At 41.6% G+C, this 23970-nt stretch overlaps 1 protein-coding gene across 3 annotated transcripts in view; it reads right to left on the reverse strand.

The window, feature by feature from the left end:
• Window positions 1-23970, reverse strand: part of svep1 (sushi, von Willebrand factor type A, EGF and pentraxin domain containing 1) — a 118082-nt gene that overhangs the window by 14570 nt on the left and 79542 nt on the right. For all 3 annotated transcript variants that reach the window (XM_088073940.1, XM_042511964.2, XM_042511963.2), the window contains 30 exons: window positions 23372-23503; window positions 22712-22903; window positions 21703-21824; window positions 21520-21625; window positions 21220-21423; window positions 20452-20685; window positions 20155-20316; window positions 19385-19546; window positions 18769-18930; window positions 17232-17320; window positions 16358-16454; window positions 15331-15444; window positions 14964-15077; window positions 14529-14730; window positions 13610-13767; window positions 13254-13452; window positions 12732-12907; window positions 12410-12534; window positions 11834-11963; window positions 11183-11353; window positions 10489-10662; window positions 10271-10390; window positions 9942-10118; window positions 7547-7631; window positions 7232-7423; window positions 6157-6324; window positions 5383-6055; window positions 1720-4430; window positions 1214-1448; window positions 228-383 (listed from right to left, as the gene is read on the reverse strand). In XM_088073940.1, coding sequence (XP_087930066.1) covers window positions 228-383; window positions 1214-1448; window positions 1720-4430; window positions 5383-6055; window positions 6157-6324; window positions 7232-7423; window positions 7547-7631; window positions 9942-10118; window positions 10271-10390; window positions 10489-10662; window positions 11183-11353; window positions 11834-11963; window positions 12410-12534; window positions 12732-12907; window positions 13254-13452; window positions 13610-13767; window positions 14529-14730; window positions 14964-15077; window positions 15331-15444; window positions 16358-16454; window positions 17232-17320; window positions 18769-18930; window positions 19385-19546; window positions 20155-20316; window positions 20452-20685; window positions 21220-21423; window positions 21520-21625; window positions 21703-21824; window positions 22712-22903; window positions 23372-23503 — 7742 coding nt within the window. The remainder of the gene's footprint in view (window positions 1-227; window positions 384-1213; window positions 1449-1719; window positions 4431-5382; window positions 6056-6156; window positions 6325-7231; window positions 7424-7546; window positions 7632-9941; window positions 10119-10270; window positions 10391-10488; window positions 10663-11182; window positions 11354-11833; window positions 11964-12409; window positions 12535-12731; window positions 12908-13253; window positions 13453-13609; window positions 13768-14528; window positions 14731-14963; window positions 15078-15330; window positions 15445-16357; window positions 16455-17231; window positions 17321-18768; window positions 18931-19384; window positions 19547-20154; window positions 20317-20451; window positions 20686-21219; window positions 21424-21519; window positions 21626-21702; window positions 21825-22711; window positions 22904-23371; window positions 23504-23970) is intronic.

Genomic DNA, 23970 nt, shown 5'->3' on the forward strand with positions numbered 1-23970 from the left:
TACATTTTGTCAAGTAAAATTAAATATTTGGTCATTTCTCTTATGTGCAGACTTTGAACTCATGATTGAGGAGAAATCTGGACCCGGTGGCTTGACCAGTTAGGAACCAATGTTTTAGGAGAACTTTGTTGGTGTGTTTGTTCTCAGGTGAGGTAATTCACAGATTCATTCTTTCTAATCTCAGCTGCCTAAATTTACAAATTGAAACTCAGCCAGATGAGTTGTACCTTCATGTCGAAGCCTGGCAGACACGAGTACATGACAAAGTCCCCATAGTTGTAGCTGTCGCCCTCAGTGACGCCGTGCAGAAGAGGAGGGGGTTTCTCACAAACCACCAGCTGGCAGGAAACTGAGGAGATGCTGGGAACCCAGTTTCCACCCAGCTTATCACACAACACAACAGAAAGGACAGGAGGGTAGTACATTAGTCATGGTTTCTTTCTGACAAGAAGGAAAATCTGAGTTTTAGACACTTTTTCAACAATCTGGTGACTTTTAAAGAATGAAAATAATGAAATACTGAGTACACTGCAGCAGCATTTTTTTTTAAAAATACTTCAATTTTATTTCTACCTCTCAGGAAGGAATATAGCAGGGATACTCAATTTGCTTTGCTTGGGGGCACCTTTGCCAGACCCAGCAGCCCCATACATGTTTCTAGGATTTTAGTACGTTTTTTTTTTGTTTATAGTTATAGAAACAGGTTCTGATGACAACAAAGTTTTTGAAAAGTTTGAAAATTTGACATTACTCAAGAGAAAAACTGAGGAATTGTGACCCCAGAGGGAAACTGGGAAAGGGAATCAAAAAACATGGAGTTCCACAGAAATTACTGCCATAAATATCTTAAATAAAAGGCAATGATCCACACAGCGACATAAACATTATGCCACTCTGTCACTTTGCACACAGAATTGGAACTTTTATTCTGTCTAAATTATTTATTAGGTATTTATTCTGTTTTTAGGAACACATGCTGTATGTTTATTGTCCGAGTTTGTTTTGCACTACATGCTGAGCCACGTCTAAAATGATTTTCTGTCACAACACAGGTTTTCTGAATCTGAATCTTAATATAGTTATATAGTCAGATCAAACAAACAGGCAGAAATCCCGGACATAAAGTTGCCAAGGACATCTTGTTAACGATTAATAAACCAGGGAGTAAGGATCTAAGAGACTTGAACTAATAATTAATCAACGTCTCTCTCACCTGACACTCAGCGAGTGCTAACCCCTGCAGGTGGAGACCAGGAGGGCAGGAGAGGGTGACGGTGCCCCCGACAGGAGTGAACTCCTTCCCAGTGACTACCAGATGGGGGATGGAGTGGTTGGTAGGAAGCGGACAGGGGTTGGGGTTGCACCGAATACTGTGTTTGGACCAGGTGCCGTCACTCTGGCAGATGAGATTGGCGGTCTGTGTGGCTAAACTGTACCCGTCATCACACCTGGAGAGTGAGAGGGAAACACGAGAGATGAAGAAGAGAGGACATACAAGAGAAAACAGATTTAGAAAAGCCCACTGTTCTTCACAAAGTGAAATTCACCTTTGATTTAGTTCTTAAATAAATCTGAAAAACTGAAAGCAGAAACGATCACATAGGTTCACTATTTTTATCTAATCTATGATATTGCCCAACCCTAATGCGCTGCGGTGGCTCGTGGCAAATGGCAGAAAATAAGGTTTTGTCATAAATTACTGTGAATCACAGTATGTACCTGTATGTAATCTGGTTTGGGAAGGTGAAGGCGTCTCCCACTACCCGAGCGTTTGCTACAGTCGGAGGTTTTCCACAGTTCATAGGCTCACAGCTGATTCTGGGTTCCCCCCACCTGCCGTCTCTCCCACAGGGGAGGTGTGGGTAGCCCCTCGGCTGGTAGCCGGGCCGACACCTGTATATGACTGTGTCTGTGAAGGTGGCACTGACGCCCTGCAGAACAGCGTTAGCAACTGTCGGCGGGGCGACACTGCACCTCCCCCGGCCACACACAGGCACCCCAGGGCTCCACACGCCTCCCTTCTCACACACCGCCTGAGAGGGACCCAGCAGCTTGTAGCCGTCGTCACACTGGAAGTGCACTTTGTCTCCGCAGGCACGGTCACGACCGAGAACCACCCCGAATTTCACCACGGGGAGTAGACAGGCGCACAGACGACACTGAGGCACCGCGCCCACCCAGAATCCCTGAGCGGAGCACCGCAGGATGGGGTCCCCGACTACCTCGTAGCCATCAAAACAGACGTACTCCACCACGTCGTCGTAGTTGAAGCTGGAGCCGTTCAGGAAGCCGTGACTGATGTCCTCAGGTGGATCACAACTGATGATGTCACAGCGAGGCGCAGGTTTGTCCCAAAGTCCATCTGACTGACAAATACGTGTCGAATCTCCGTTGAGTGTGTATCCTTCATCACATTCATAGCTTACCTTACTGTTGAAGCCAAAGTCTGACCCTGAAACACGGCCGTTGGGTAGCGGCGAGGGTTTGCCGCAGCGGGCAGGTACACAGGAAGGAGACTCGTGGCTCCAGGTGCCATCAGCCTGACAAACACTGATAGATTTCCCTTGTAAGAGAAAACCGGGCTGACAGCTCAGCTCTATCTCATTATTATAATCGTACTCATCTCCTTTAAAAGTGACATCACTTGGGACTTTAGGGGGACCACAAGATACTGGTTCACACCGAGGTTTCTTCCCATTCCACGTCCGGTCTGCCTGACAGACGATAGTGTCACTACCCTTCAGCACAAATCCAGGACTACACTCATAGTGCAGGACCTCTGGATACACAAAAGCACCGCCGTGAACTGTGCCATTAGCGAGAGCGCCTGGATCGCCACAGGACACAGGCCGACAAACCGGGGCGTCGTTAGTCCACAGTCGACCCGACACACACTGCCTCACAGCCTCGCCCTCCAGCTCATATCCGTCCTCGCAGGTGTATTTAACCATGCTGCCCAGGGAGGTGTCAGTCACATTCACCCAGCCGTGCTCCGGTTTTGGTGGCGTTTCACACTCTGCTGGAACACAAGACGGCGCCGTGCCATTCCAGCCTCCGTCCTCCTGACACACCAGCCTGGTGGGAGTTGTCAGGTCGTAACCTTTGTGGCAGCGGTACTCGATAAACGTCCCATGAAGGAAGCTCAAGTCCAAAGGTGAAGCTAAAGTGTCTGTAGAAGCAGCGTTAGAGCCGTCCACTCTGACGTACTCCCCAAAGTCTATGTGAGGAGGCAGGCCGCAGTCCGAGGGCACGCAGATGGGAACAGAACTCGACCAGCCGAACTCCTCGCAGGTCAGATGGTCCTGGCCAACTAACTGGAAGCCAGGAAAGCAGCTGTAGAAAATGGTGACCCCAAAACTGTGATCCTGGCCTTCTACAAATCCGTTCTCAATAGGTTGAGGTGGAGTACACGATATCTGCACACAAGAAGGTGCTTCGACATCCCACTCCCCACTGGCCAGGCACTTCACAGTCTCTGGGCCTTGAAGACGATAACCACGGCGACATGAATACGTGGCGCTGTGACCAAACTGGAGTTTTGTGTAAACTACTTTTCCGTTGGCTACCTGTTTAGGGAGTGAGCATTCAATTGGGCGGCAAGAAGGAACCCCTCCAATCCAGAGTCCCTTCTCCCCACAGAGGACGGTGGAGTTGCCCAGTAAGTTATATCCAGTCTTACAGCTGTACAGTGCTTTACTGAGGTACATCAGACCCTGGACGTCGACTATACCGTTCGAAATCTCCACCGGCTGAGGGCATTCAACTGGGATACACTCTGGGTGAGGGCTGCTCCACGTCCCACTGGCGAGACAGGAAACAGAGCCTTCTTTTCTTAACGTAAAGCCATCCATGCATGAGTAGTTCACCACGGAGCCAAAAACGAACGGAGGAGAGGATGAGGAAGGGCCACCGAATGACACTTCTGGTGGTGAGCTGCAAAACACCTGCTTACACACCGGAAATGTGTCGTTCCACTCCTGTGATGGCGTGCAGCGGAGGATCCGAGCTCCCTCAAGGACGTACCCGTCCTCGCAGGATAACTCCACCGTCCCAGATTCAGAGTCCAGGCCCTTCAGGACCAGGTGGTTCTCCTCCAGTGGCGGTTCTGGACACTGCACCGGTGAGCAGCGAGGACGCCTTGTCTTGTCCCACCGTCCGTACTTCAGACAGGTCCAGATGGCGTCCCCGGCCAGCTCGTAACCCTCATCACAGACATACTGCACTTTTCGGCCCACCTGGAAGTCAGAGCCCCGGTAATGCCCGTGGACGATGGCGGGAGGAGGGTCGCAGGTCAGAAGGACGCAGGTGGGAGGGTCGTTGTTGGTCCACTGGCGGTTGGCCTGGCAAACTCGCTCTGGACGACCAACAAGACGATATCCTGCGTTACAGGCGTATGTCACCTTGCTGTTGAAGGTGAATCGACCTCTGCTCTATAAAGGAACAAACAGAGAGACATATTATTAAACATCAGTCAACAACAGTCAGTCATGAAACCAATTTGAAATATGAAAAAATATGGTTCTTTTTACAGGATAAAGAAGGTTCGATGTATTGGTAACACTTTATTTTACAAGTTTGCCCTGTATTTTCTAGAAAGTTTCCTGAGAAATAGAGACAAATGTCACCAATGTCTTCCTTGTTTTTTTTCTTAAATATGTCCTCGGGAAAAGTCTTTAAAAAAGTCTATGACAGATTCATGGCATCTTCTTAAATGTCACAATTATCTGCTCCCGTGCTCTTATAATGATAAATGCCATTGTCAAAAATTAAAGAACAAGAAAAGTAAAGTTGCGAGAATTACGTCAAGGATGCCCAAACAAAAGTCTGAAGATGGGGACTCAAAATGTAAGAAAAACCTCAACAGTTTTAAGTGGATGTACGTCTGCATAAAGTGAACGTCAAATGAGCTGTCATATTTAGTAAATAGTGGAATTAAAATAAAAAAAGACACTGTTTGCTTCAAAACGAACCCCAAACCACCAACTTTATGCATTATAGTAGCACTATTGTCAGAACTGAGGACTGAGGCCGCAGCGCTCTCCAGTGTGGGTGTGCATATTTCAGAGAAAGTGACAGAAAGAAGGGGAGAGAAGGAGGACTACGTGCAATGTGTCTGTAAGTTATTATTAACCTGCTAGGAATGTTGCGTTGTCACTTTTTGTCCTGCCTGCCCAAATCCTTGATATTTTCAAGAATGATTAATCACTAATTATTAGCTGGCGTGTTTCCCATTATCATAACTGATGTAAATTGAACAGTTAAAGAAGTGATTAAGTGAGATTAAGTGAGTTTTAGGAAGAAATTTCCTCTTAAGATTGGATGGTGATTAAGGAAAAAAGTTCTGAGACAGTAATTTGGGTATAAAAGCAGTATGTGACCGACCTGGATGTATCCATTCTTGAGTAACGGAGGGGCGGAGCATGACACAGGGACACAGGTAGGCAGAGCTCCTCCCCATTCTCCATCGGCCTTGCAGGTCCTCCTCTTCTCCCCTCGGATCAGGAAGCCTTTATCGCAGCTGTACGCCACCACAGCTCCAAAACTATAGTTCGTTCCGCTCACATAGCCCCGATCGATGCTCTCGGGTTTGGAGCACCTCACCGGCACACAGCCGATATCATACGGCGAAGGCTCCCACTCTCCTCCCATCAGACATCTGAGTGTGGCCGTGGTGTTGAGCATGAAGCCCTCCTCACATTTATAGCTCACTTCGGTGTTGCTGGCGTATTTGGGTTTGTTGACTGAATCCAAAATGGCATGGGGTAGTTCAGGTGGACGCAGGCAGAAGTTTGCGATGCAGCGAGGGGCCTCCATGCCACCAGGGGGCGCCCACACACCCTGAGCGTTACACACCATCTTAGAGTTGTTGCCAGCTGTGTATCCGTCAGTGCAGTAGTAGTTAGCAGTGTCTCCAAACAGCTGGTGGCTCTCGTAGGGCTCGGCGTGGTCGATGGCCGGCGGGGGGCCACAGGAGCGGGGGACGCACTGGGCAGAGCTGTCACTCCATTCGCCGCTTGGCAGACACTCTCTGGTCTCAGGGCCGATCAGAGTGTAGCTGAGGAGGAGAGCGAAAAAATTAGGAATGATAAAAAGTTCATCATTTTAGTTTTAACATGTTTCAGTTAACAGGACAGCAAAAGAGAAGACCACATTTACCCTTCTTTGCAGACATAGTGCACCTTGTTTCCCAGTTCAAAGTTCTCTCCTACGGTCACGGCGTCTCTCAGGGACGGAGGCTCGCTGCACAGGACGTTCACGCAGCGGGGGACAGGCCTGCTCCACTCGCCCGTCGCTTCACAAACCACTTCCATGGAGCCCTGTGGTCTTCACAGCAACATATCACTTAGTTTACACACTCGCACGACTACAGTCACAGTGTCACAATTATTAATAGAGAATGACTTGTGAAACAATAAATCACAACTGATGATCACAGATTTATAAATGAGCATCTGATGTTTGAAGTCTGATTCTATTGTCAGCTGAGACATCAGTGGCTTGGTACAGTTACTATGTGAACTGAAAATCAATATTGTATTACAATGTTATGTAATTATATTACATAACATTTAAGTGATTTTATTCTTCCTTCAGCCTTATTGCAACTTCTATTGAACAGCCATAAAGACCTGCTATAAAACAAATCAAAGCAATAAAAATTATGGACAAAACTGGCATTTATTGAACCAACTAATAAAACATCATGAGAGGTAATACTGAAAAACTGGTGTCTGCCAGTGTGATAAAAACAATAAAAGATCCTGTAAGTCATTATGATGAGAAACTTTCTTGAATTATGCATAATTATCTTAAAATAAAGACACTGTATCTTAAAATAATGACGTACTTCGGTCAAAAAATTGATTTAGTATCTCAAAATAATGACAAAAATACAATTGTTTAAAGTTTTATTATTTTGAGATGCAAAATCATTATTTTAAGATAATATTTTATCATTTTGAGAGTGTCAAAATCCCAATTTTGAGATAAATACTCGTTACTTTACAATACTTATTATTTTTTAGATATTAAGTCATTATTTTGAAAAAGAAAAATAGTATTTTGAAATAATAAGTAATTATTTTGAGATAATGAATCATTATTCCACAATACAAACGCATTATATTGACAGTTATTATTTCAGGACACCGATTATTTTGAAAATGTTTCTCATTACAGTAACTGGCAGAAATGAACCTGAACAGTGCAGCTGACAGTGATGTATCCATACCTGTATCCCTCTGCACAGGTATATGTGACAATGGACTGGTATGTGTTTGTGTTGAGGTTGTAGTTGGCGTTCTCGACAGTTGGCGCCCCGCCGCAGGTCACTGGGTGACAAACAGGTGGCGTCCCGCTCCACCTCAGACTGGTGAGACACTGGAACTCATAGGGGATCTGAGGCACGAAGCCCTCCATGCAGCTGAAGCAAATACAAACAGAGTTTAACAAGAAACTCCAAGTTTTTAATGTTTTATTTGGCACATCTGTCAAATTTCCTAATGTCTTCATTACAACACGGAGCTGTACGGGATGCAAATGATACCTGAAAGTCACCTTGCTTCCATAGGTGAAGTTGTTTCCCTTCATGACGGAGTTCTCCGGGATGGATGGAGTCGGGCAGGAGAGGGCTGCAGAGCAACATCACAGAGATGATTAGCAAATACAAAAAACATAAATGCAAGTGTGTCTTGATAGATATTTTGCCCGTCAGCGTTATTGATGAAATGCAGATTGGATGCTGGCAAGACTTAAAGCCACATTACATTTTACACTGATAGGATAAAAGAGTCACACAGAAAAGTGCATAAATGGACAGAGGCCAATGAGGTGTAACTGAGCGAATGAAGGGGAGAGCTAATTAAAAGTGCACTTCTGTGATTAAATATGGCACTGCCATAAAGTCAGGGGAATCACAAGACATATTTTAAAAAAAGAAAGGCCAAAATCGAAGCAGAGACACTTTTAAAGGCTCCAAAAACACAGCTTGCTACATTTCCCATAATTACACCCTCCTAGCCTGCATGACATATGTCCATGTCTTTTGAACTTCAGCCCCATATTTTGCAACACAGGCTCTCTGTTATAAACGTAAAGCTTTTAAATACTGATGGCTTTAACTTTTGTGGAAATTGCTTTTTGTCACTGAGACACGTGGTGATTTTTACGTTAATGTTTCTGATAGTCTTCAATTGTATGAGCGTGAATGAGATAATTTAGTGATTTAAGAAGGCAATAAAATAAGCGTATCTCTTTTCTCTCTTTTCAGACTTCTGTCTTCAAGTTAGACTTGTATTACGCTGAAACAGAAATGTCACCAGGTCTCACACCACGTAAGACTGCCTTTGTGACTTTTATGTAGAAGTGACCAGGGTGCGTATTTATACATTAATAACCAGTTGAACCAGTTACGGATAGCCTTCATGACAACATGTTTGTGTCTCACCTACTAATATTGTCACACTGAATTTGTTTTTATAGGGGGACATATTGTATTTTTTTTACAATTTCATCTGTGATAAACTGTATTTGATGACTTTAAATGCCAACAGAAAAACTTTAAACAAACAAAAAAAGAAAATCTGGTTTATTACCCTCTTTTAAAAGGAAACTGAGCGAGCAGTGAGTGATTTGAGTGGAACGAGATGAAACTGCAGCTCGGAGTGATATTGAGGGAAACGGCCTTGAGTGGTTTTGAGCAGGGGAGCATAGGGAGCGAATGTGAGCAAGAAACGGAAATTCTCATCCTCTGCCTCTCGCACCAATGACTCTAACAGCCATACAGCCTTTAAATCATCCAATACGCAGATAACACCGCTGCGCTTGCACTCCTTAATAACAATGGAAGATGGAAATTTTCAACCTCACACACACATCCACGTAAATGTGTGCACTTGCAGAAAGTGCTGATGCTGCAGACACATGTTGATCCATCAGTGTGCCCTCTAGTGCAACAGCATTAATTATTTAATTCCTCTTATTGTTGCCTGCAACTCAAAAGAAAACAATCAAAACGGAACAGTTGTGATTTTCGCAAACAACATCACGCAGCTTCCTCCTTTTTATTTCGGATGACACACAGTTTTACTCTTAACTGTAATCGTTTCACTTTCAGAATGACCATCAACAGCCGATATTGGCTGAATGAAACGGACCGGCGCGTCCTTGTGTAAGTTAGTTCCTCTTTCTCTACCAGGAAGAATGTGGCCGAGAGCCAAGATGGAGGTGCTGCGGTGTCAGGCCTTTCAGCTGCTGCACAGTGGAAGACAAAAAGACAGCTGCATATATAATCACCCCTCCACAGCACACTGCATAATGTGTATGTGTGTATTTGTGTCGGTGCTGTTTGATTTTGTGTGTGTACGCATATACAATATCTGTGTGTGTGTGTGTGTGTGTGTGCGTGTGTGTGCGTGTGTGTGTGCAGAAGTGCGTCAGTACTTTTGCATGATAACGAAACACAGATATTACCTCTGTGTGGTTTCTTTGTGTTACTTAGATCCTACTGGCTCTCATAGCTGCATGTTTTGATAAGTAAACTCATTTATCATACAGAATAAAGAGCACTTTAATAGCCGTGAATCTCTTTCCACTGAGCTGCTAAAAATGTGAAAATGTGAAAGTTTGCATGTGAATGCAGCTGGACATCAAGCTATTACACTATATATTTATAAAATAAGTCCTGAACTGACCATCATCATGGATCAGCTGATGGTACTCTGCCATTTTTCCACTCTCTAATGGTCACACAGATCGCCATTTCCTGCGTTCAGTGCCAAAACGTCCTCAACCTGTACCTTTCTAATTGAGATTTTAAGGCACAGATCTGTGAGTTTATAGCTAGGAGAAGGTGGTTTGGCGATTGCCTGATAATGCCTGGATTTAATACATAGCACAGCTGCTGCACAGTGTTAGTGTGATATGACCTCTCAGTCGCTAACCTCTGCAGTATGGCACTGAGTTGTCCCAGCTTCCTGTCTCCAGGCAGTGGAGGCGAGCCGAGCCGATCAGCTCATAGCCGATGTCGCAGCCAAAAACAACCTCACCGCCCATCAGGAAGTTGCTGCCTTCTCTGCGACCGAACTCTGGAGACCCGGGGTTCTCACACTTCACTGGCTCTGGTGAAACATAACAAACGGACTCATACATGAACGAATAAAAGTGTCTTTAATGGCAATTTCTCCGACGTGATATTTGTAGACGTGAGTTCACAGAGTGTCTTTAATGTCGTTTTCTGCGACGTGATTGCATGTGGGCATGCGTTTGGTACCTGTGCAGTTTTTGCCATCTCCGCTGTACGGGTGGATGCAGGTGCAGGTGTAGGAGCCGTCCGTGTTCTGACAACTAGCGTGTTCGTCGCAGTCAGATCCCAGAGCGCACTCATCCACATCTGAACACACACAAAAGAATTAACACAGATATTTTGACCCTTGTCAATCATCTCTCTCATACATCTCCAGAGAAAATAGAAATTATCTGATGACGTACCGAGACAGGCTGGTGGATTTCCTCCCCACTTGCCACTGTTGGTGCAGTGCACCTTGGTGTCCCCCAGCAGGTAAAAGCCTTCGTTACACTGATAGACAACAAAGCTGCTGGCATGGAAGTCTGTCCCCTGAAATAAGCCGTTCTCCAGAGGACGAGGAGGCCCACAGGACACTCCTGTAACACACACAGAGGAAAGACGAGTATTACTGAGCTCTTAAATTAGAGCTGTATGTATTCAGATTGACACTTATTAAAAACAACTTTTGGTCTTATTCATAATTGACCGCCCTCAGAGAGTTGTACAACAGAGAGGGGGGGCTGCAGAAGGACGGTGAAACAAAATGTTTCCAAACATTTCTTTATTTTTAAACTTTTGCAACACAGAAAAAAAAAATCTGAAATGACAATACACAGACAAAATAAACCAACACCAGATACAGACAGCTCGGCAAAACAAAGGGGACAAAACACACTGACATTAAGAATGAGAGAGAAAAAAAGAAATTAAAGCACCATAAATCTATCTCCTGCAAAAGGAATACAGTAGATTGTTTTAATTATGTATAATATTTCATAATATTTCCATGCTTCAGATCTCGGACATTTAATAATTTAAGACATGTGAAAATGACATACGGCAGGAAATGACTCATCTACAGCTCAGATCAGAGAGCAGTTAGTGTCTCTGCCTTACGTTCACAGCTGGGCAGAGGATGACTCCACTCTCCTTTATTTTGGCACTGAAGCACCGGCTCCCCCAGCAGGTAGAAGCCAGGATCACAGGACAGCTGGACCTGGGCGCCAGGGCTCACCTCCACAGTCGAGGCGTGCAGGTGGGGCACTGCGTTCTCCAGTTTGGGGCAATCTAGAGAGACCAGGAATGATTCTCAGTGTTTGAGCTGCTTTTAATCAAAAACATTGTAGGCATTTGTCATTGTGAACCCTTTGAAACCTGACAAAATTTGGCCTGATTTATTTCAACGACATGGAAAGAAGTCAATGAGCAACTTAAAAAGAAATAACACAAAAATTAACAAGAAAAAAGAAAATTACCAGATTTTTGGCAAAAAAAGTTAAAAAAAAAAAAAAAAAAAAGAACATTAATAATGACCAGGAAAAAAAATAATGCATAAAATTTTATTAATCCTGTAAAATAATTTTGACATTTGGGACATTTTCCCTATTTTTTTTAAAAATTATTTTCTAAATCTTTAAAAAAAAAATCCAACCCATTTACTCAGGGTTAAAGGTTTAAATACTTGTGAAAGGTTTGAACAGAGAAAGTGAAGTCAATCCTGGTTTCAAAGGGTAAAAGTTAAGTAAAAGTTCGTGAAAGTTGTCTTACCAGCACAAAAGACGCTGCTGAGGTTGACTTTGACCCGGCCCACCACCCCGCTGAGGAAGTCTGGCCAGGCGAGGACGTTCCCTCTGTGGGTCACATGGGACGCTGGACAGCTGCTGGCCAGGACTTTTATCTACAGTATCAAGGAGGGGAAGATCGGTTGGTACAACATGTAAAAATGACATTTTAATGACATTATTATATGTTGAATTACCTGGTTTCATAAATATGGGTTCAATTTCGCCTAAGCAATTGTAACGTAGGGATTTTGAGAAACACAAGTTTATGTTTTTAACACTTTGAAGATTGAGCAATTGACTTGATTTCTTACAAAAAACTTTTTAAGTGCAAAATTTCTAACTACAATTAGCAAAAAGAAAATAAAAAAAATAAAAACAATGAAAAAGGTAAAACCAAAAACAAAACAAACTAGTTTAAATAACCTGGAAAAACGGGTGACACTCTGCATTTCACACCAAAACAATCTGAACTGATAAATAGCACTACAGGTGAGAGGAAAAATATGTATTTTGAATTTGACACTGGAAGTGTCCCTTTGAGAAAAACACCAACATTTACCTGCTGAGGTGTGAGAACACGATCCCAGATGTTCAGCTGGCTGATGGAGCCGACAAAGGACTCGACAGGGTTGAATCCTTCACCCCTCTGATCCTGGTCCTGTCCCAAAACCAGCGCACCACCACCTACAGGACACATGTTAGGGGCCAGAGGTTAATCACAACTCACTGAGAAAATATTCTTCTAGTCTACTGAAATACAGTTTTTGTAAAAAAAACCCAAAAAAAACGATCAGAATAAAAGACATCAAACACTGTAAGTTATTAGTACATATAGACTATTGTTATAGCAGAAGGTGACGAGGTCGAGGATAGCACTACACCTGGGATAGTGGTGCCGACTGACAGGCCTTTGCCTCCGTCTGAGGGCTTCCCATTGATGTAGATTCTCCAGTCGCCATCCCAGCTCCTCCAGGACACCCCAATGTGGTACCACTGACCCGTGTTCACCGCAGGACAGTCAGTGATCCGCTCCTTACCGTTCACATACAGCACCCACCTGCAGGGAGAGAAGAAAAACAGTCAGAGAGGGAAAAAGGGATTAGCAGAAATATACTCATTCCTTTAAAGCAAAGGTAAAAAAAAAAAAGAGGGAAACAGAGGAAACATGAGAGTGTTTGTAATTTTATATTGTCTTGATATGGTCTATCTCTGTAGTAATCCTTTCTATAATTTGTGAGACTTTTAGAATAACAATCTGAGCCTGAGAGTGGCAAAAACAAGCACTTTTAGTGGATGTACACTGATGGTGCCAAAAATGTTAATATTAGTCACTTAGACACAAAACCTGGGGAGTCCCAGATTGAAAAATTCCAAAGTTAACTCTCCCAAAGAACGTCACTGACCCGTTGTAGTCGATGAGAAGGAAAGCGTTGTCGCTGCCCTCCACAGCGTAGGAGACAGGTGTGCCATAATTGGTAGTGTCTGATGACCTCATCCAAAAGGTGCAGGTGATCTCTGTCAGCGCCGGCATCACTCCGTCCATCATCACGTAACCATGGATACCAGACACCTCAAAGTCCAGGTTGAAGGCAGAGGACATCTCTGAAAGCATTTTTATACAATTTCTTTGATTAAATTGTTGCTTTATCTTCTTCTACATGACAGTTTTTGTTCTTTTTTAATCAATTATAATTCACTGTATAACTCTTTTTCTTGCTCTAGCGTTGCCATGGTAAATGTGTCATCTGTCCTATAGTACCTGTCTCACACCTGGTTCCGTTGAACCCAGGGAGGCAGCGGCAGGTGTACGACCCCAGACCGTCCATGCAGCTGGCCCCGTTCACACAGGGGTTAGGATCGCACTCGTCCACGTCCACCTCGCACAGGCGGCCACGGTAACCCTCCACACACTGACACCTGAGAGACGGAGGAAAAGACATGGTACAACACCTCGTACAGGTAAACATCATGACGCACATCAACATGCAATGTTTTTAATTGAACTCTATTAAGAAACTGTCAAGTTTTATGATAATTTGGAGATATTCTTCCCAAAAATGTGGAAATAAACTCTATTCTGGGGAGACGACACTTAACACATTCTTCTGCACTGCATTTCGGGCAGGATGAAGAGTGTTGCTATATAAACCTGTATTCTCTGTGTTTTGTTTGTATGTTTTGAAGATTTAATTTCCGCTTGATTGATTTGACTGAAGTATGCATCGTGAACATTAGGGCAGAAAGTTGCAACAGTCATGCTTAATATTACCTTTATTGGTAAATATAAAAATGGGGTGGTACTCCTTTCAGACCTTTCAGGGTGTTTTTGTTTTGTTTTCCTACTTGTTTGTTTTCCTACATGTTTTATTTTTTTTTTTTCTTAACATGTTTGAGTTCAAATCTAATGTTACACAACTTTAGCGATTGCAAACTGATTTATTTACAAATTTTCTCTAACCGCGTTGCATCCTGAAAAGTAATATTTTAAATAATGCACATAAATCAGGATGCAGGTGCATACGAAATCAGTACTTCTCTATAAAATAATTCAGTTTAGGATGCAGATCATGTTCAAAAACCTGTAATCTGTAGTGGACTAACATTAAATCATAGTGCATGTAAAAAGGACAAATGTACAAATGCAAATTGCTGCTTTGTCCCTTTAAAACCTTTATTACCTGAAATTGTTGACAGCATCGAGACACGAGCCTCCATTCAGACAGGGGGCGCTGTAACAGTCATCCACGTTGACCTCACAGCGATCCCCCGAGAAGCCAGCGGCACAATTACAAGTGTAGCCGCCCATCAGGTCAACACACACAGCACCGTTGAGACAGGGGTTGGAGAGACACTCGTTTATTTCCAGCTCACAACGAGATCCTGCAGGAAGGAAAACCACCCCATTATAAATATTCAACTCTTTATATAGCACGTACTTTCTGTACAGTCTATACAGCAACTGTTCATATTGTACAGAGTGAGCAAGTTCTGCAGGTCAATAATCCTCATGAAAAATTATCTGATGTTATGCAAAAAGTTTAACTGTCTCATGAGAAATTAACTGTAAAATCAAGAATGCCTAGAATGGAAATGTAAGTGTGCTGTAATCTAACCTGTGAAGCCGCTGGCACAACTGCAGGTGAACTTGTTGACCTCGTCCACACACACACCTTCATTCAGACAGGGGAAGGAGACACACTCGTTCACCTCCGCCTCACACAGAGAGCCTGAGACAGACGGGGGAAGAATTCAGAGCCAAAGACAGAGAGCAAAGATACAATATATACAATATGTGATTAGGGGCATCAAATGTATAGAAGTTAAAATGACAGGAGGTCTTTGCACATGAATAGATCATAATTTGCTGATTGAGGCAAAAAAAAGTCTGCATTTAGATTATTTAAGAAGTCAAATGACATTGTTTTGACAAGTACATAAACTGTGTAATTTAAAACTCTTATGTCCTTAATGGTCCCTTACCTAAAAATCCCGGCTTGCACTGACACTCAAAGTCTCCCATACCGTCCTTACACAGGGCTCCGTTCTGGCACGGAGTGGAGTCGCACTCGTCGATGTCAATCTCACACTTTGCACCTGGGAGAGAAATATTGGAGGCTGTATCAAACATCATAGCAGTCGTGTACAACACAGACTGATGTCCGTTGTCACAAATATTAACGCACAAATGAGAGTTGCAGCTAGATATCATTAACACGGCAATGACAGGAAATAAAACATACAAACTGCGGCTATAATGGTTGTGTATTCACCCCGAAATGTTACAGTAAGGGGGTCGCGGTCCAGTGATGCTCATAATGTCAAACCAAATCTTAGAAGAACAAGTTCCACAGTTCAGATATATAGTTAGTTGTGTCCTGTTGTTGTTTACAGGGTTACTCTTTATTTTTTTGGTTACTTAATATTTATTTATATTAATATTTATATATTTGTATTTTCATTTATATTATATTATTATTAAAAATTATTTTTTTCTGTACTTAATAATGATTATTTTTAGATATTTGGTTGTGGTCATATGCATATATATTCAATTAATTAGAGTATAGCTTTAAAATAATAAGGAAGCTGGTTAAAATTACAATTTGGTGATTTATGGAGGAGGGATGAGATTAAAAACCAAGTCGTCACGTGTTTGACCGTTTCTTTTACTTGATGGTTTTAATTTTAAATAATTATACATATTATTTTTTTTGCCTGTTTGCTTATTTTTATAATAATTTCTCTTTTCTTTTTTACATCTTTTACATCTTCTTCTACATTCGCTGAGTCCTCAGTATCATGGTTATGATTTTCTTGGACACTATTTATTTATTTTTTTGCTGTACCAAACTCACACCAAACCATGACTTCTGTGTTCTGTTACATCCCGACAAACCACTGTTTCTAATCCTGTTCATACTGTTGAATGCTCCAAAGTTCTCCTCCTTTCATTAAAGTTGTTAATACATAAACACGACACCAGCTGAATCTCAGACCGGAGCTTTACCTGTGAACCCAGGCATGCAGGTGCAGACGTATCCCGCCCCGACCTCCTCACACGTGCCCTTATTCTGACAGGGATTCAGGAAGCACTCGTGGAAAACCTGCGGGGACAGATCAACGTGTCACACACACAGTTAAACCTTTAATGAAAACACGGCAAGAGTTTTAATGTAAATATTTACTTCACAGTTTGTACTGTCACATCTTTGACCAACACGTTTTTGATCCTGGTGACGTTGACATCACTGATTTCATTAGAAAACAGTTAAGGCAAAAAATGAAGAAAACAAAAAAAAGCAAATTTGTCTTGTATAAAATTTGATATTCAATATATGATTGAGTTCAGTTCAATTAATTACAATTTTTAACAGAAGTTTTCAACACTCAACTAAATAAAAAGGTTTAAAAAAAAATGTAACATTATGTAATATCAATGTAATTTATCTACATTAATTAGATTTTTTTTCTGTAATAAAAAAAGGAGTAATCGTTGGTAATAAAAGTTACCGCTATCTTTTATTATTATCTACTGTGGTGTATTACGGCCATTCTATGTGTAAATGAATTAATGTGGAGCTGCGGGATAAAAAAGTACAATTTTCAATGAATAAATAAATAAACCACAAATGTTCGAAAAAGAAAATTTTGAGGTTTCTGAAATTAAAGTTGTAAATTTAGGAGAACCCCCTCTACCCTGTTGACTATTATGACCTAATAAATTAAACTTTATATTTGTAAATTTTCAGCTTCAATCCCGAAACATTTTTTTTCTCTGATTATTTTTGAGGATTTTGGACATTTAAGACCTATAATGGTGGTAAAATGTTAATGTTAAGCCATGTCAGATATTTGCAAGTTTAGTCAAGATAAAGGCGAACCTGACTGCTGGCTTGGTAGTCCTCAACGACCTCCACCTCTGGAGCCGCCGTCACACTCTCCTCTTTGGGAAGAAAACTGGAGCCAAAACCTGACAATGACACCCAGAGAAAATACGGGCAATGTAAGCACAGACGAGTCGGAAAAACACAGCAAGGATCTTTCCCCTCGCTACCAGACTCACAGACGGTTGTGATCTGTCGGAACAAAAGCGTGTATTCTTATTGAAAACTGGCAGCGCGTCCTGACCACTGTTCGTTCCCACACTGCAGGCATGCAGGGTTACTCATTTCCATTCTGCAGCGGAGCAATAAAAGTCATATTATTTCCATTTCCCCCCTGATCTCGTGCAGTAATTCCTTTTCCAATTGGATTGAGCTGTCACAACACACATCAGACGCCACACAACTGGAGCGAGTTTAGAAACTGTAGAAAAGCTGTCGCACAGAGCGGCCAACGCTGAACGGCTCCACTCTGCTGACTTCACTCGACATGTCCCGTAGAAATCTAAGTCATTTTATTCGCCAACTCAACACAACAATGGTGTTAAATTAAAAGTCTGATGTGTGAACATCTGCTTAACTCTGCTGTATTAAAAAATAGGGCCAAGGTGGAACAAAATATGATTTTAGTTTAAAATTACATTGTTTTTCAGTAATGAAAAAACTAAGAGAGGAGTCCTTTCTATGACAATGCAACACAACAGGAAATACAACACAGTCACTGCCTTTTATCGGTCCACATCTCAATTTGATGGATAATTTGTGGCAAGTATTTCATGTGTTATATCTGTCACTAATTTAGATCACTTTGTAGAGATCTGTGTTCACTTGGTATTAAAAGGACATTTGTCTGTTGATTGGTGTCAATAAATAAATAAATAAACAAATAAATACGCTTTTTTTCAATTTTGTAAAAACAATTAAAAAATGGAAATTTTCCGAGGGGGTGAATACTTTATGCAGGATCTTTATTTATCATTGCAAAATCTGGAGAAAGTCAGTTCAATTTGAGGTATGTAAGGTTGTTTTCACACCTGTATTTTGGGTTATTTGGTCCGGATCACTCTTATTTTTGGCTATATTTCTTTCTTTGAGTTAAACAGCACCCACAAGCCCTTTTTCCATTATAATTTCTGTCACATTTTATTTATAACAATAATTCTAAATTCACTTCAAAACTTAAATTCACCAAAAACATCTTGTTTCAGGATGCTTCTCTCTTCCTTTACTAGTTAGGTTGTAATATAAATGTGGGTTGGTCCCAGATATCCTGCAGTTTAAGTTATGGCTAAACTGAAGACTGGATTATTTGGATTATTATTTGTGCAGCTGGGTCAATTGAATGCGTAATTAAACATGCTGGATCTCCAAAGAGCAGTCCTGACACCATCAGTGAGACCTTAATAGTGGTGTAGAAAAGCACCAAAGAGGATAAAAAATCATCTGCAATTTCAATTTCGTTGTTTTTTTGTCTGAATTTACACGATATATTTTTTGGGAACAACAGTTACGATCAGCGATTTTATTTGTCACTTACTGGAGCAGTGCTGTATGGTGGTTGCCCCGGTAACGGTGGTGGTTCCATAGAAGGGACAGGAGAGGCAGTAGGAGCGTCCATGTGCAGGCTGGTAGTAATCTCTGGGACACGGGTAACAGGGAACCAGACCAGTACGAGAGAAATGGCCTGCCGAACACGGGACTGCAGGGGTAGAGACCACAGAGGACCAGAGCGTCAGAAAAAGGCACAAAGAAATAAAGGAATATAATGAAGCAGAATCACCCCAAAAAATGATTAAAAAGTATCATTTGCTGGCTGAAAAGTGCAAAATCTGGGAGCTCCAAGTCTAAAGGTTTATGTTATTTTTGTATTTTAAATAGGAAACTCAGGTAGCAAATATTTTCGCAGTTTCCAGGTTTAAATTCCAACTTTTAAGGGCAATCATACGAAATTTCCAAGTTGTATTCCTGACATAATTGCACATGAATGGGAAATACTAACAGACACATTTTTGCTTACAGGCTGGATTTGTATTTGTTTTTGTTACCTAGCAGCATTTAGAGTAACACCAGAATGATTAAGGGTTTTCAAAGTTAAAACAGGCAAGTTGATAGGACAATGAGGGAGTGCACTCCACACTGTCAGACTGTATCACCTCCACACTCCGTCTCATCCACTGCTCCTCTGGTGACGGTCGAGGTCTCGTCCGGACAGACGAGACACTCCCTGGCGCCAAAGCTAGGCTGGAAGTGTCCCAGCGGGCATGACTCGCAGATCTCCAAGCCATTCAGAGAGTGACTACCAGGCTTACACTGCCCTGCAAACACAGGCAAATCACCACATCATCAATATTCAGACACAGAAAGAACATCAAAAAACAGGATATTTGAAAATTAAGCACTATTTGTGAATTATTTCTTATTGTTTATTCTGCCTTGTAATGTCATTTACAACAGCATATTAGTGCCAATGTAGGTATAAAAAAAATGCTGAGCCAGGTGTGTGTGTGGGGGTAATATTCCAAGAAAAAAATCAGAATTTCCTTGAAAATTTAATTTTTATTTATTTATTTTTAATTTAAAAGTCCATGTGGGTAATAAGTTGTTGTGGTAGAGGGACAGTCAAATAAAAGTTTTTCGCCAAGGAGGCCTAATATCCAATTTTTTCTTGTAAATTTACCACTTTATTTTTTTTTTTATTTAAAATTGTATTATTTTTCTTTAAAAAATCCCCCCCTCCCGAGGTTCAGTAATTATTCTTGCTTTTGTCGCCTACAATGGCCTAAATATGTCGCTGTACAAGTCACAGAAAGAGTAAGATTAGAACAGTAAGAGGCCATTCTTGTGCATTTTTATTACTAAAATTGCCCGTGTATGCTGTTTGTCCCTCTGTAAAGCTGAAGTCCACTATGTGAACTCATCTTACCCTTGCACTCAGCGACGCTGCGGGAGTGCAGGTAGGCCGTGGACGTTCCCTCAGGGCAGGACTTGCACTCCAGCTGACCCTCCTGGTCCTGGTACGAGCCCAGCCAGCAGCTCTCACATTCGTGATATTCCAGAGAGAAGTACGTTCCCACAGGACATTGGACTGCAACACATCATACAAACAGCGATTTACTGAAAAACCTTTTAACAGAATTTCTTAAAATCCCACATTTTTCATAAATTTCATATATGTAAAAAGGTAAAGAAGTCCTATTCCACAAAATGTGGTTAGACTCACCGCACATCCTGCCTTTGAGCACCGAGCCCGGCCTGCAGAACAGAGATGGCTTTTTGCTCTCCAGAGATTTGGGATCGGCTAAAATCATCTCCGAGGACACGTGGAAACTGGACAGCGGCTGCTTGGCCAGCGTTCGCTTCAGGCGATTGGTCAGCTGCTCCAAGGTGCGCAGCAGTCTCTTCTGATTGGCCACCTCTATTGAGTCGTTCCTCGACAGAGGCAGAGGGATGCTTGCTGGGAGAATGGACAAAGTTTAAATGACTGGTAACGAACAACTGATGGTATTAAATATAAAAAACACAGATGTAAAATAAAAATATGGTGGACGATGACATATACATATATTCCCAGCACTGCAAAGGTCAATAAACTCACAGCAAATCATATTTACCCCTCTGAAACCTGAGCACATTGGTTTGGAGAGAAGCAACTTAACAAGAAATGGCCCAAAAATTATCAACAAATTAGTTTAAAGTTACAAGTTAATTACCTGTAAATAAGCAAAAAAAAAGAAGACAAAAAAAGCAAATAAAAAATTGATGTGACCTTAAGAAAATGCTAAAAAAAATACATTTATTTTTTGTCTGTAACATAACATTTAATATATAATTATAAGGAATATAAATGCAGTGTTCTGGAAGATTTCACCTAGTTGCTCATTATGTTTCTTCCTCATGTTTTCGAAAGAAATCACACCAAACTTTCTCAGGTTTCAGATATTTAAACGGGATAACTGATGTCTCTCCAGGTGTTAAAGGGTTAACATACCCGTGATGTTGAAGTAGATCTGGATCTTTTGGTCTCTTGTGGGTCCGGTTATTTTTCGGTGCCTCTTGGAGCGGGGTTGGCGTTGCATGCTGCTGTCCTGCTGAGGCCTGGCGAGCTGACGGCTGCCCGTGGCAAAGCCCGACTCAAAGTAGGCGTAGTCCTGGGCGCCCTGAGGACCCCAGCTGTTGCTCCAACCCCCTGGTGCTGAAAAATATCAGACACGGGGACAAAAGAATAACAAGCTATCAAAATATATGTGGGATGTTTAGTGAGGGTGTAAGTTGTGCGTGTAAATCCTACCGATGGAAAATCCGTTCTCGTAGTCGTAGTTGTACTCGAGACAGTGACCCTGCGGCATCACCTCCAGCTTGCAGGTGACATCACTGCTGCTACAGATGTTGGGGAGCTGTGGATAAAAAATAATGTGTTTGAGAATTCATTTACAGCGAACCAGTGTGTATATGTGTGTGCATATATTCTCACCATGCCTCCCAGTTTGGTGTTGAACTCCCCAGTAAAGGATTTGACGAGGTCCACATCATCACAGCGAGACGCTTTAAACAGCATCTCAAAGGGTTTGATTCCGTTGTTTGCTACTCGGTTCACTGCGGAAAGAGTTTTATACAAAAAAAGGGCTTTATTTCAGTTTGCTACACATGCGTGTTTGGTCATTTTTTTCAACCAAGTTCCCAGTTTTATTGTTATTTACAAAAAACAAGTAGAAATCAGACAGCACAACAATAGTTTGCACCGTATGCAACGATCCCATCAAGCAATTTCAAAAAGCCAGCAAACAAACCAGCGAGAAACAAAGAAAAACAACAAAAGCAAAAATAACAACACTGCACCTACAAACAAACAAAACAAAAAAAAACAGCCTAACAGGAAAAAAATGATTAAGTATTGAAATTATCCACAGAAATTGTGTTAATGTGGTTACTATTCTGTCTGTTCTTTCGTACATGCTAAGAAGGGTGACCATATTGATTTAGACCCATCTTCTGAGCCTATATTCAGATAAATTATTCTCTAAAGTTTAGCTGTTTTCGACAGTGCATCAGTCCGGTCTTGAATGTGTGAAGCACTACTGTCTCTCCATTTGTTTTTGTTTTTTTTATAAAAGCCATGCAATAAGAGAGTTAAAAATACAGATGCTATGAGGTACAAGTAGGAAAAAAATTCTGGTGATGAAAAAAAAAGTAAAAGTATTTTTTATGGAAATAGTTGTAAAAGTCTCCCTTTTGAAAAAAAATAATAAAATGAGAGAATTGTATCCCCTTGCATTTAAAAAAAATGTACATAGTATAATAACTGCCAAATGTTATACTGCAGTGACCAAGAAACTGGATAACCTTAATCCTAGTATTCTTTGCAAATGCAAGTATATACACTGCAGTAATTAGACGTACTTAGGTGCACATTGTAAGCACAAGTGCAGGGTAGACAGTAAATATTTAAAAAGGAAGTAACAGAATACGTGGTTGGCTCTTACCTGAGCAGTCGGGCCTGTCTGAAGAGTAGGGCGGCTCCCACACACCGTTGTAGGCGCAGAAGTAGCTGTGCACTGCATCCTGAGTGAAGCTGTAGCCTTCTTTACAGTGAAGAGTACAGTTAACGCCCTCCTCTTCTTCAGTGCAGATGAACTCTCCGTTCACTGGGACGTACGGCTGGTCGCAGGTCGTCCCTGGGCACACACATAGTGAATGTTACCGCCATGATGCAGCATAATATTTTATAATACCACCATGAATACACCACTGCACAATTTCACACTTAAAAATACATTTTTAGATACTTTTATAATTTTACAATGTACAAAGTATCATGCATCAGTGTATAGTCTCGGGTTTTGATTGAGTTATGTGCTTTATTTTTACTTCTTTAGAATAGTTATATCCTATAGAAATTAAATTTTTTTCTTTTTAGCAGATGCTTAAAAAAAGAACATGCCTACTAAAACAAAACTAAAAGCAAAACAAACAGAATAAACTGCAGAGGTAAACAGTAAATAGAGGATATAGTTTAAACTGACAGAATAAATCTATGAATAAGAAGAAAAAGTGAAAAGTATTTACACATAATAAACAAAAAAACAGTACAAGGCTCAACAAAAGCTATTTAAAAGTCACGTTGCTGTCTGGCAGTTTCGTACCGTGCACAGTGATGGTGAGGTTGCAGGTGCGGCTGTTTCCTGCCGCGTCAGTCGCTGTGTATTGGACCAGGGTCTCTCCTACAGGAAACATGGAGCCTGGAGTGTGACTACTGGTCACTGTGAGACGACCACCTGAGAGAGACACACACATCCGAAAAGTCTGGTTATAGACATACAGTTCATTTAAACACATTTGCTTTGTGACAGTTAAACAATGTCATAATAATGTTAAATATACATTGCTCAGTATATGATAAAAATGCCCACGAGAAGAACTTGCACCTCTCTTATGAAGTTCCCAAAAACCACAAATCATTGCCAAAATCCATGATGAAATCAGAGATCTTTAGACCTTCAGTCTAATGCCATCCCAAATGAGCTATTTCAGCTTGATACAAAGACAGTCCTAAAATAATCAGAAACATTCAAAGTATTTCCAACATGAATTGTGAGTGACTGAAAACAGTGCACATTTTTTGGAAAAACATTATTTTTGATACTCCAGTCATCCTGCAGAGGGCAGTCTTGACCTGACTCTATTCTCCAGGATTAAATGAGTCACTCTTAGTAAACCATAGAAGTTATGTTAAACAATGATA

Source organism: Plectropomus leopardus, chromosome 23 (genome assembly GCF_026936395.1).
Source record: "Plectropomus leopardus strain MGB_pleo_1.0 chromosome 23, ASM2693639v1, whole genome shotgun sequence".
Lineage (NCBI taxonomy): Eukaryota > Metazoa > Chordata > Actinopteri > Perciformes > Serranidae > Plectropomus > Plectropomus leopardus.